At 36.7% G+C, this 13,577-nt stretch overlaps 1 protein-coding gene across 4 annotated transcripts in view; it reads left to right on the forward strand.

Moving 5' to 3' along the window:
* The window catches only part of LOC110457795 (glutamate receptor-interacting protein 1-like), a 48,324-nt gene that overhangs the window by 7,936 nt on the left and 26,811 nt on the right, over positions 1 to 13,577 (forward strand). For 2 of the 4 annotated variants that reach the window (XM_021509202.1, XM_021509230.1), the window contains exon 2: positions 11,359 to 11,415. The exons of 1 other annotated variant lie outside the window; for it this stretch is intronic. In XM_021509202.1, the coding sequence (XP_021364877.1) occupies positions 11,359 to 11,415 (57 nt within the window). Of the gene's footprint in view, positions 1 to 8,738; positions 9,068 to 11,358; positions 11,416 to 13,577 lie in introns of those variants that run through there. One more of the 4 variants, XM_021509212.1, reaches the window with a different exon arrangement.

Below are 13,577 nucleotides of genomic sequence, written 5' to 3' on the forward strand. Positions count from 1 at the left end.
GGCAGAGATGGAGGTTAATTGCTACACACAGCTTGTCGGAAACTAGCAGTTCCACACCATGAGATGTGAAATGTACAGTGCCCCAAAGCCCCATCCAAGACATATGTTTTGTACCACTATAATCCACACAGCTCCTCAGACAGTTAGGGTTGTACTTTGTGGCTGGTGGACTACCTCTCCTCATCTTCTCTTCTCTGTCCCCCTCCCCTCTCCCCATCTTCTCCTTGGACCCCTCTCTCGGTAGATAGTAATTAGGAAGAACTCACAGAATCTTCATGCTTTGCCTCTTCATAAAAGAATATGATACAGTAAACTAACAAAACAAGTATTTGCACACTCAGTGAATGCCATCTAAAACAGCTGACATGGCTGTAGAATGCTGTAGTGCTGAAGGAATTAATATACAATTTATTTATAGGTTTTGCTTTTGAAATGAAAGGAAATAATAAAATTGATATAAAAGAACACATGGAGTTGTGTATATAATTCACTCTAAGGTACCAGTGTCATTTGCATGTTTAAGTTTATTATGTTAGGTGCAATATTGATTTTATAGAGAATACATTCAGTACCAGCTGTAGCATTTCGATTTCCTTCTGCAGCACATGGAATAATCCTTTCCAGATGCTTATACTTAAGCACACGTTTTAATTTTTTATTAGAAATCAAGGCAAGTTCCTGGCATAAAATGCATTTTTCCTGACTTTTGTAAGAAAACTGAAGTCTCCAAAGCAGTAAGGTTCAACTGTATATATTCCCTAACATCAATCCTGATGTATGTCTATATGAATATTGTATGTTATAGCTAGACTCATAGACACTTAAAAGGTCTTGGACACTTGGATGTCAGCCATAAATATAAAGGCTGTGGACTTTGTTCACGTTTGATGTGGTAGACACCAGAATATTTTAACTCCAGTATGAAACACTGATTCTGTTTTATCTTCTGTAAACTGAAACCATCCTCGTAAAATTGGCCTATTATCCATTTTAACGAAGCATAACATAAGGAAAAAAATATTCATAGGTACTCATCTACAGTATTCTGTTTACTGTCAGCCTCCATTATATATATTTAGGTGAATACGGTAACGGAAATGTTGGTCAATCTGATTTGTTAATTATTGTCACCCCTTCAGCAGTAATGTAACCAGTATACATAGCAGTCCTAAATCCAAACTGCAATCTCAAGTATTGTAAACGTAAACCACTTTTCATCTTGAATTTTGAAGGTAACGCCATATTATATACATGCATGGTTTCCTGACTTTACCTCCCCCAGCTTATAGTGCCGTTGACATTCTGTTCCCTCACCTCAACTCTAATGTAACATTTCCTCACTCCTATTCTAATATATTCTCAGTCAGCAAATAAAAGTAAAAACTTCTTTCATCTGAGATTTTTTTTTTTTTTTTTTTTCAATTGTATTCAATTTTGTATCAATTTATTGATTGGAGTGTTGATATATTAATTTTTCATAAAGCAAGAAAAAATGCTGCACAGAATTGAATTTTATTAGATGTTAATGCAGGATAAACGGAGTTTCCTTATTAACATGTTTAGTACCATGTTTGACCACTATTTGCACCGAAAACAGCGTTACAGCATCATCACCTTCAACTTGTAAACTGACAGATGTCTTATTCATCAGTTAACACTTGGGCCCGCTCCTGCAAATAAGACGACTGCACGACTCCCAAGAATGGCTAAATACATGCTCCATGGGTGACAAAGGTAGTCTTGGTGGTCAATCACAACACCCAGAAAAGTTCTGCTGATGCGACTCATATGTGCTGGCACGTAATCATGCTGAAAAATAGCCCCAGCACCATGACATTGTGAAAATGAGAGTACAATTGGCCTCAAACTGATGCCTTGATAACCCCATTCAAATTCCCAGGTACTGCAACAAGTCTGGTACGGTTGCTGCCACAAATACCACTTAAGACTAAGACACCACTGTCACCGAAATAGTTTCTCGGAGCATTTACCCCAGTGTCTCCAGACTCTATGCCTCTCATCACTGTGTGACAAGCAGAATCTGGATTTAATTGGGCTGTTTTCAAGTGGTTTATGATAGTTTGGGCAGATACTCCACGACCAAGTAATGTCCTAGCAGTCTCACCCGCAGCAACAATGTGATCCGACTGTCTTCCCAAGTGTTTGTTACACAGTTTGTCGCTTAGCGGATGGACAGACTTCGACCCAGTTTAGTTCAGACGAATGAATTAAAGGTTTATTGTCTTCACACTGAAACCAATTAAACGTTTATTGTCTTCACACTGAAACCAAGTTGTCGTACAACTTGATGGTGTGACACTCGTGCACAGAGCATGCCAATAGACCTTTCCCTCTAAATTTAGCCGTGACAGCCATTGATGATAATTTTTTATTAGTTTTCAGTTGTCACATGGTAACAAAATTAACATGTTTATATTTTTGACCAATCACTGGTGTAATTCATTTGCGAAAAAAGCATGAGGGCCACTACAGAATCTTTTGCTTGAATGATATTAATTAATAGGGTGTTGCTTGGTAGGTATATCTTTTCTACCCCAAATCTTTATTTTACAAAAGCATTCTATTTTCACTGATATAAAAGAAGTCTGCAGGGGGAGGTGTTATTAGCTTACTCTTTTGCTGAGTCTTCCACCAGCCTATCCCACTTCTACTCCAACAGTACAAGGCTCTCTACACTTAACTTCAATGTAACACTTCCAAGTCACTAATCTTCTACAAGGCACTCATAACATTATTTACAATTATACAAGAGAACAAAAAAGAAAAAAACCTCACTACTGTCATAATTTTCACTCGCATATATATAAAACTTGATAACTACACTAGAGCAGAAAAATGGACAGAGACACGGATGCCCATAATGTTTTCCTTACCAAATATTCCTCAAGATTTACCATGTGATCTTACATCTATCAACAGGCACAATGTGTTGGGGGTGGGGGTACATATGCAGTTTTAGCATTTTAAAACAATTTTGGTGAAAATATGTAAAGCTGGCCCCATGTAATCTGCCTTCCACCCTGGTAATTACATGTAAGTTGTGTAACATTGCCTGTTGATACCTTGTTTACAGTGTCCCATACAAAGCGGTTGCTGCCCCACTAAATCCCACAGACCCTGACTGCACAGGAGATGTTTATCGCATGTAGGCACATGTTCTGGAACCTGAGGATGCTGTAGATAGAATACAAATGATCAGCTGATATCTCTTTTTAACATTCACCAGTAAACTCCTAGTCAGAGGAGGTGAAGTGTACCGTTTATGTCTGCGGGATGCTAATTCAGAATCGGAGTTATGTACAAAAAGATGGCCTAGTTTGATAAGGATTTCTGATTCTTATGATAATTTAAAATTGAATTTTATTAGATATTTGCTGATCATTATGCATATGATGTCTCTTTTTACATTGACGGATGGCGACATTTACATATAGTATATATTACAGCTAGTACACGGGCCACATTTACATTTAAATGTAAATATTTGTGGTGCAGAAATGCTAAAAAAAATCACATTTCGTAAATAAGAGATAATTTACACCCACAAATATCTATTGATAGACTATAGATATCATGTAGAATTTGTAGATTTCAGAACTGATTTTCTTATGCAAAGATTTTCACACTACGATCAGTTTTAAGAGTTGCAATGTGAACATTTCCACACACAAGAATGTCCACTCTTGCAGTACTGATACAGCTGACATAAATCAAATGTAACTAGTACAGTATTAGTGTGAAGACATTCTTGTCATTTCATTTCTATGGCAGTAAATGTTTTGCTTATTTTGTCACAAGTTATATCAATAATAGGCGTAGAAGTCGATGTAATGTCAGATGAGTGTAAACATTGACTGTTATCAGCTGTGTTAAGGAGGAACTTTGTGAACCTTAGTTTTTTTGTATATATATATGAATAAACGGATGCCAATGTAAGATTCTCTATAATTGCTGTGCCCCAATTTATATGTAAACAGGTACAGACTACTTATCAGAACTTACAGATGTTCGCGTTGACCAATGAGAATGTAAGTCTTGCATTAATTAGTTATGTAGGTACAACTTGAGGCAGTGTGTTAGCCGAGGCAATTTTATGCTTCCCAAATTAAATTTTCTTTAAAGAGAATTTAATTGGATTCATAATGTCTTTAAGTTTAGATCACTCATCAAAATACAGACTGATATTTAGAGAGATCAGTAGCCAGCTAGTTGGACGTTCTTATATTAGCTATAAGTAAGAAAATACCTAAGTTTAATGTAGCCATTATAATTAATACATTGTACCAGACTACCAGGTCTTTGAGTGTACCAGTAGAGTGCATAAGTTTAACAAAGTTTGTATCCTGCTGATCTGGTGAGATCTAATAGATCAGCACTTGATTAGGAATTTTATCAAGAACAGATTTTAATCTATTCAACAGTCTATGATGTTCAATTTAAAAACAATCTGTTGAATTTTCTAATGGTAGTAATGGGATATAACAACATCAGGTTAGTTTAATCAAGACATATATTTGCAAATAAAGCTTTTTTATTTTTCACAAGTTATTTTCTATTATGTCAATTGCAATATATCTGCTGATGGTTTTAATCACCAATTGATGCACCCGGATTTGGCAATTCAAATGTAATGTAAAAGTAATATGTTTTTCTGTAAATCTGTAGAACTTCAAGGGTCACATGAGCACTGTTATCTAGGATGAATCTGGTAATGTTGCCAAGCTTCTAACACATGTGTTTAACTGTTACCCTGTACAAATGGTTAATATTACACAAGTTGGGATCCACAGTTGTTTTGGATTTATCTTCTTGGAGGTGTATTGACCTTTTGTTTGGTAGAGTGGACTATTGTTGTAGAGAGATATGGGGAATGGTGTGTAACCCTTCAGCTCCTCCTATAAGTCTCCAGTCTCTATAGCTGTTACATAAACCATTTGCCTGGAACGTGGATTAATGTAAAAGTTTTAGCTATAAAGGATCACCTCTAAGCATGCCAATTTGATGTCTAGACACAATTCAAGGTCAAAGACTGATCATGTAATGAAATGTGACATTTGACCTCTAGCTAAATTGTCAAGGCCATCTAGCCTGCCAAACGCAGGTTATCTTCTGAGGATCATCACAAATATTGTTTGACCATGCCTGATGGTGATGCTTGGTACCTGTAATGTTAATTGAATAATTGGTATCCGAAATATCATCCATAGTAACAATTGGCATGGTATCTTATCAGAAAACTGGTGTTTACTATAATATTTTCAATATATTGATTAAGTGTAGATGGTATACAGCTGCAGTTACATGTTTTCCTGATCTATAGCAAATTCAAAAAAAAATCCGTTACAGATATTAATGTAATAAACATGTACATGTGATATGATAGTATATGTATTCTCATCGTACATGTACCTATATTATAGGTTGTAGAAAAAACAAAATTCAAGAATTTTCAGTGACAGATAATTTAATTTCAAATTCACATGAATCCTCTGTGATAAGTTTCAGCAGTAGGAAACCTCTACACTATGACACACTGATGCTGTTTACAATAAGTTTATGTCATTAACCATAACAACAGTCTATGTCGCGGCCTAGGTGAGGTAGATAAGACCTGGGTTTGGTTATATGCCAAGTAAGCATGAGGATCACAAGTACTTAACGCAGGAGTATCAACCTGTACCTGGGTGATAGTGGGCTTACTGGCTACCAACCAAAGGTGATGGGAATGTGAGGCTGTATACCTTAGCTTGTTACTTAACGTGATAAGAATGTGAGGCTGTATACCTTAGCTTGTTACTTAACGTGATGAGAATGTGAGGCTGTATACCTAAGCTTGTTACTTAACGTGATGAGAATGTGAGGCTGTATACCATAGCTTGTTACTTAACGTGATGGGAATGTGAGGCTGTATACCTTAGCTTGTTACTTAACGTGATGAGAATGTGAGGCTGTATACCTTAGCTTGTTACTTAACATGATGAGAATGTGAGGCTGTATACCTAAGCTTGTTACTTAACCTGACGAAAGTGTGGAGGTTGTACCTTAGCTTGTTACTAAATGTGATGAGTGTGGAGGCTGTACATCAGCTTGTTCCTAAATGTGATGAGAATATGGAGGCTGTACCTTAGTTTGTTACTAAATGTGATGAGAGTGTGTAGGCTGTACCTTAGTTTGTTACTAAATGTGATGAGTGTGGAGGATGTGCCTTAGCTTGTTACTAAATGTGATGAGAATATGGAGACTGTACCTTAGCTTGTTACTAAATGTGATGAGAGTGTGGAGGCTGTACCTTAGCTTGTTACTAGACGTGATGAGTGTGGAGGCTGTACCTTATTTTGTTACTTATTAAATAGGATGAGAGCGTGGAGGTTTTATCTTTTGATACTAAATATGATGAGAGTGTGGAGGTTGAATCTTTTGTTATAAAACATGATGAGAGTGTTGAGGCTATACCTTATTTTGTTTACTTATTAAATAGGATGGGAATATGGAGGCTGTATCTAAATTTGTTACTGACACTAAATGAGATGAGAGTGTCACTTTGGAGGTTATACCATAGTGTTATTACTGAATGTGATGAGAATGTAGGGTCTGTAGAGGTAAATGAGTTAATAAATGTGATAGAATAGCGAAGTTGTAATATGTTTTGTTACTAATTGCGATGAGACAGTAGAAATTGTTTGGTATTAGATTTAATCGGAATATGGAGGCTGTATCTTATTGTTACCAAATGTGCTTGCATGTGATGGAGTCTTAGTGTACCTTGATTTCGTTACTTATGAGAGTGTGGAGGCTGTATGTTGTAACCAAAGATGGAGAGGATGCTGAGGCGCTCTATCTCTTAAGTAACTTGGCCTTAATTTTGTGCTTAGAAGATGATAAATAATGTTTTATACCTAATCCTCCAGACAGGGGATTAAGTAAGATTTTAAGTTGCATGTATCCAACACAAAGTTAGGCAGTTAGTTTCAGTACATTTTTTATTACCCCAATGCCCCATTACCATTATTCTAGTAGCCAGTGAAATTACTGGTTTCTGATCACTACAAATGAAACCCCTGTCCAGTGGTCCATGGAACAGATGAAACAGATAATTTCTTACAACAAGTATAATGTATAATAGCATCATAGCTGCATGTCATGCATGCACAGTGCAGTTTTGGATGTGGTATTTTGGATGACAAAGTCTCAAGTGACCTATTGTGATGCCTTTTGTCAGGCATCGTGCGTCTATAAACAATTAACATTTTCGACTTCTTCTCCAAAACCACTGAACCAATTTCAATGAAATGTTGCTGAAACCTTCCATGGCCAAAGGCCAACTAAAAGTGTGAATTATGTGGTCCCCAGCCCCCAGGGGCCTAAGAGGCGGGGCCAAAAAGGGTCAAAATGACTAAAATTTAAAAAAAAAATCCTCTCAATATCCAGATATGGTAGAATCGTATACTCTTCATAGATGGAAGGGTTTAAAAAAAAGGTGCTTTACAGAAATTCAGCTGACTGATGATAGAACCACTATTTGAACCACTATTTGTACATAGTACATATACTAACCAGATCTTAAAATGGAAGGGAAATTGATAAATTATAATAAACTGATGTACTTGTGGATTTACATGTATATTACCATGTTGTCCTTCAATAAAGATTAATGTTCAGTGTATCAGTACCAAAAATACTTGAAACATCATCAGTTTAAAATACATTGTAAAGCCATATAACAGGCACTAACCTCATCTGTCATAACATGTTTAATATATATTACCGGGTATAGTGTTTTGACTGACGTGTGGCTAATGCCTGTGGCCAGATATTATAGATGTCAGCAACTTTGCCTGGACAGTTTATCAGATAACTAATTTATATAAAGATCATTTTATTCTGTTGAAATGCTGATGTATACACAATTATCCAGATTTCATTATTCATCAGGCTTGATACTGGCCAGGTGAGCAAGCACTGTATAATTAATTACCTGACACAGGTGGTTCAGCCATGAGCTGGAATGCTGGACTTTTTCATTGTTCTGATAATTACTTCTGAAACTCACTAAGGTGCAACTATAGCTTTATAATGCTATCATACAATTAGATGTTGGAAAACTTTCTTCAGTATGGTTTTAGTGCTTAATACTAGAGAAGATCGTGTATTTACACATGTAGATGTACATTTTATGACTGAATAACATGTCACTGTGATGTCCCTATTGTCACCCATTGTAAGTTAGGCAGTGTCACCCTCTGCTTTACAGCCCAGTCTGTAAATGGTGTGAAATAAATTAGATATAGGAAACCTGACACCTTTGGTTTCACTTTAATTAGCAGACCTCACAGCCCAGTCTGGCCTATAGTTATGTACAGAGAGATACACATCAGCATTCTTGAGCCATAAACATGGGTTGTGGACTTGACTCAGCAGCTGGGACTGATTGTCTGTGACACCACCACCATATGTGTGCAGCACCAGGACAGACTGACCTACCAGCCACATCTTGTATATCAATACACAGTTGTACCCTTAGAGTGGACACTTTGTTTCCTGATCTGGACTGTTTTCTTGTTTCTGGGGTGTCAGCATAAGATTACCTGCTGTGGGACAGAAACTGGACACCGTTTATTTTATGTGCATATAAATTAGTGTTGGATGTGTGTTACTACTGCCAGTCAATTATAGAGGACAAGACTGATGCTCCATGGTCAACCATATACACATCTACACCTAACTGTCTGGAGGCTACAGACTGGCTAGTACATGTATATAGCTGGCCTGGACTGGACCTACCTCGGACAGCAGACTAATACATATTGTATATCATCATATTAAACACTATACCTATAGCTAAAATACAGATTCCTTCACAGCAGCTGTGGAGGTGTCTCGGTGGAAGTGTCTCGGTACAGGTGTGGTATAGGTGTGCCATGTCTGTGGACACAAACACTACAGTGACATCACTATGAGATATACTGGTAACTACAGCCAGTGAATCACCTGGATGGCAGCATGGATAGGTCTAAGGTTGTCAGATGGTTGGATGGTGTCAACTCAGGTAAATGTTTATTGTCACCAAACATGATATATATATATAGTATGAAATATACTGGTTTGACATATTAGCTTTATATTCAAGCCGTTTTAGAGGTTAACATTGTACTCAGTATGGTGGGATATGCTGAGACGTCATATTGTTGTTAAAGGAACGTCAACTCTTCAAGCTCATTAGTTATAAGAGTTACAGTAATGAGATAGCTGGTGAAGGCTATTGCGGTTGATTTAGAGAGTATGTCTTCGTTGATGTAGGGAATGAAAGATAAAGAGATGATCTGTTATTATGTGACTATTACAGACTACCCAGTGGTAGTTCTACAGTATATGTTAGTATACAGTTAAAGTATGGGGTTGAGTGATATAGGAAGTTTCTGGTGTCCCGAGACCAGGTCTATTTCCCGAGGCGAAGCCGAGGGAAATAGGCATGGTCAAGGGACACCAGAAACTTGCTATATCACTCAACCCCATACTTTACCTTTTTACCGCACCAGAGTTGAGATATATACAATGATAGCTATATAATACAACATGGTTTTTCTTCAGTTTTCACTGTCATGAGGCTTACTTACATGCTCAACAACACCCTGCAGTTCAAGATTGAGAAAAAGTATATACCTGCTATTAACCACTGCATGTTGTGAGAGGCAACGTATGTGGGAACCCTCTCTTTTTTGCCTTCCCCTTGGGGATACTGATCATGAATTGACCAATGTTCGGACCACTTTCATTTTCTAATGCCTTACTTGGTAATTATAATACCTATAGGTTTTGTCCTTGGTGTTGATTGTATCAGAGAGTGTTCTCCCAAGCAAGGAAGATTATTAGTTCTAGTCCTGAGCCTGAGTGAAAATTTGTATGTAATGCCCCATGCTTGATGTTCAGCTAAATGGGTATCTGTGAGGACAAGTTAACCCAGTTCTCAGTATGTGATCTGGTGGAGTGCCATGCTACTGTGTCCAGGTTATGACATCATTGGTGGACACCATCTTGACATTTGTTTCGAGGGCATAAAACTCCAAACAGCAAACTTATACTTGTTCAAGGCCATGCTAATGTATTTCATGGCCTTCATGTTTATATATCTTCAATGTTATGTTTATATTTGTGTTGAATGTCATGATGTTTATATATCTTCAAGGTCATGATGTTTATACATTTTTAAGGTCATGATGTTTATATATCTTCAAGGTCATGATGTTTATACATTTTTAAGGTCATGATGTTTATATAATATTTCAAGGTCATGATGTTATTATATTTTCAAGGTCATGATGTTTAAACATTTTCAAGGTCATGATGTTTATATAATTTCAAGGTCATGATAATATTATATTTTCAAGGTCATGATATTTATACATTTTCAAGATCATGATGTTTTTATATGTCCCAATTCCAAATTCAAGGTTATGATCTTAATGTATGTTCAGTGTTATGATGCATCATTTAATGAAACTCATTAATTTATTCTATATAATTATCAGTTCCCTTTCAGTATAATCTATTTTTAAAACAGGCATTTTGGCTCTCGTTTGATAAGTTTGGTTTACCAGAGACCCTGAACTTATCCTTATCAAAAAACCCATTATTATCAAAAAAGCAACATTATTTTGTGTTTGGTATGATGTAGAGGATATCTCATCTTATACCAGAAATTACATTCAATCAGCACTTTTCGTTCAAGGTCAAGCTTTTTGAAAAATTAAGAATTACTGATTCCCTATCAAGCAGTCTTTGATGTGAATTTTACAAGGAATTATTTTCAGCATCTTACCAAACAGACGTATGTGGGATATGATTGCAACTCTTTTACACTGCCTCCTAGTGTAATTTAATTTGTGGGTTTGCCAAAATGGAGTGCTTCCAATCAACTGTCAATTTTGATTTGAATTACTCATGCAGAAGTCAGAAATTTAATCTGAGGACATATACCATTTCAATACTTTCAGAGAAAGCATGAAATGTGGATTTGCTGTGATGCATTAAATCACATGTACTTGCCTGCCAATGATAGGCAGAAGAATTTAGAAAATGCATGGAATTCATTTACGTACATGGTTCATGTATATTTTAACTATTTTATGGGATGACGTTCTATATATGTTTGTACTGAAGTATTAGTATAAAGTACCTAGATGATTTTAAATGGATGCAACAGATCTGATATGGAAAGGTGAGAATTCAGATATGAAGAAAATATGAAAAAGTAAATGTTGTGCTGTGATTATGTACTGGAATATAATTTCAATATTAAGGTGTTCTTTGGTCTGAAATCAATCACTTTATGTTTTTTAGAGAAAGTAAAGTACAGAGCTGCAGAAAATGGAGGCCATTGTGCAAATGACTTGAATGGTACGTATCTAGATATAGATGGCAGGTGAGGTTGATACAGCTAGAATGGTACGTATCTAGATATAGATGGTTGGCGAGGTGGATACAGCTAGAATGGTACGTCTCTAGATATAGATGGTTGGCGAGGTGGATACAGCTAGAATGGTACGTCTCTAGATATAGATGGTTGGCGAGGTTGATACAGCTAGAATGGTACATTTCTAGATATAGATGGTTGGCGAGGTTGATACAGCTAGAATGGTACGTATCTAGATATAGATGGCTGGAGAGGTCAATGTATCTTTGAATGTATCTAGATTTAGATGGCTGGGGAGGTCAATGTATCTGTGAATGTATCTAGATTTAGATGACAGGGGAGGTCAATGTATCTGTGAATGTATCTAGATTTAGATGGCTGGGGAGGTGAATGTATCTGTGAATGTATCTAGATTTAGATGACTGGGGTGGTCAATGTATCCGTGAATGTATCTAGATTTAGATAGCTGGGGAGGTCAATGTATCTGTGAATGTATCTAGATTTAGATGGCTGGGGCGGTCAATGTATCTGTGAATGTATCTCGATTTAGATGGCTGGGGAGGCGAATGTATCTAGATTTAGATGGCTGGGGTGGTTAATGTATCTAGATTTAGATAGCTGGGGAGGTTAATGTATCTGTGAATGTATCTCGATTTAGATGGCTGGGGAGGCGAATGTATCTAGATTTAGATGACTGGGGTGGTTAATGTATCTAGATTTAGATGGTTGGGGAGGTGAATGTATCTAGATTTAGATGGCTGGGGAGGTCAATGTATCCGTGAATGTATCTAGATTTAGATATCCACATTAGGTCACTATTGCTGGGGTGGCTGATATAGCGAGAATGGTATTCCTGGCATGTATCTAGAATGGCAAGGTTGATCAATATAGCTGAAGAAAAGTACACGATGTATCTAGATATATATTGCTTGGAAAGATAATATTGATACAATATTGTGTATCCAGATGCCAAGGGCCAGGGAAGTTAATTTATTGCTAGAATGGTACATATCTATATATACAGAAGACTAGAGGGTCAGTATACCTAGAATGATTTACTGTATATGATGGTTAACTGTGAATATATCAGGGCTCCTATTCATGAAGTCTACTCATGCTTCAACTGAGATTTTGTGCTCAAGTCCATTTTCTGGTTCTGCTGATAAATCAATCATATATCACATTTTTTCCTATGATGTTTACGAATTTGGGAGAAACTTGAAGCAGAACATTATTTAAGTGCTTTGGATGTGTGACATGCTTGAGCATGAGAACGGTTTCAGGAATATTGGCCTCGTTGTATCCCTCATTGAGTTTTAAGAGACAACACCAGCTTTACATGAAGTGGTGTCATTTATTGAAGAGTATGAGTCTTTATATAAATGACCTTGACAGTTTAAAAATGGTTGTGGCCTGAGTTTGTACAGTTATTCTTACTGTGGCATCCTGGGAAAATTGTTATGATGAAAGGATGCAAAATTTGTTACATTTCCCAGAATATTAAAAATTAAGCAAATTATTGTAGAAAATGTGAATTTTGATATGTTGCCTACACAATGCTAGCCATGATTTGTATGAGATAGACTGGGACCTTCGACTGGGGAGATGGAACTGGAGGTCGACGGGGGCCTGATACTTACCAAAGTAACCATGTTGTTGGGTACACTCTGGTGATAAGGCAGGGAGGTCTGATAAAACTGTCAGCGCCTAATCAGGCCGGAGAAGTACCAGATTACAACCACCTGAGGGACAAAATTAGTCCATTGTACAGGCACATATTGGCCATTGTCCCAGACCCTGCACTCTGTCTATACTTAACAGAGCAATACTTTTTATTTTCAAGGTAACTGGTGGATGAAAAACAGAACCTAACCAGAAAGTAATTTGCTCTGATTTGAAAAGGAAAATGAAGTTTTTTAGCACAATGATAAAACTGGAAAAGGTTATTATTAGATCTTAATTGGTCATAGTGATATAAACAAAACTGTCCAATTTAAGATCTACAGGGGTCAATTGTATATGAAAAATGCACTAAGATGTGTCCAGTGTGAAGTGTGTTTTTGCCAAATACAATAATGTTGATGTAATGCTCAAAGGTACATGACAAAAATCAATTTTATATCGCTTTTACACATACTGTATTTTC

This window comes from Mizuhopecten yessoensis, unplaced genomic scaffold (genome assembly GCF_002113885.1).
Source record: "Mizuhopecten yessoensis strain PY_sf001 unplaced genomic scaffold, ASM211388v2 scaffold1171, whole genome shotgun sequence".
Classification (NCBI taxonomy): Eukaryota; Metazoa; Mollusca; class Bivalvia; order Pectinida; family Pectinidae; genus Mizuhopecten; species Mizuhopecten yessoensis.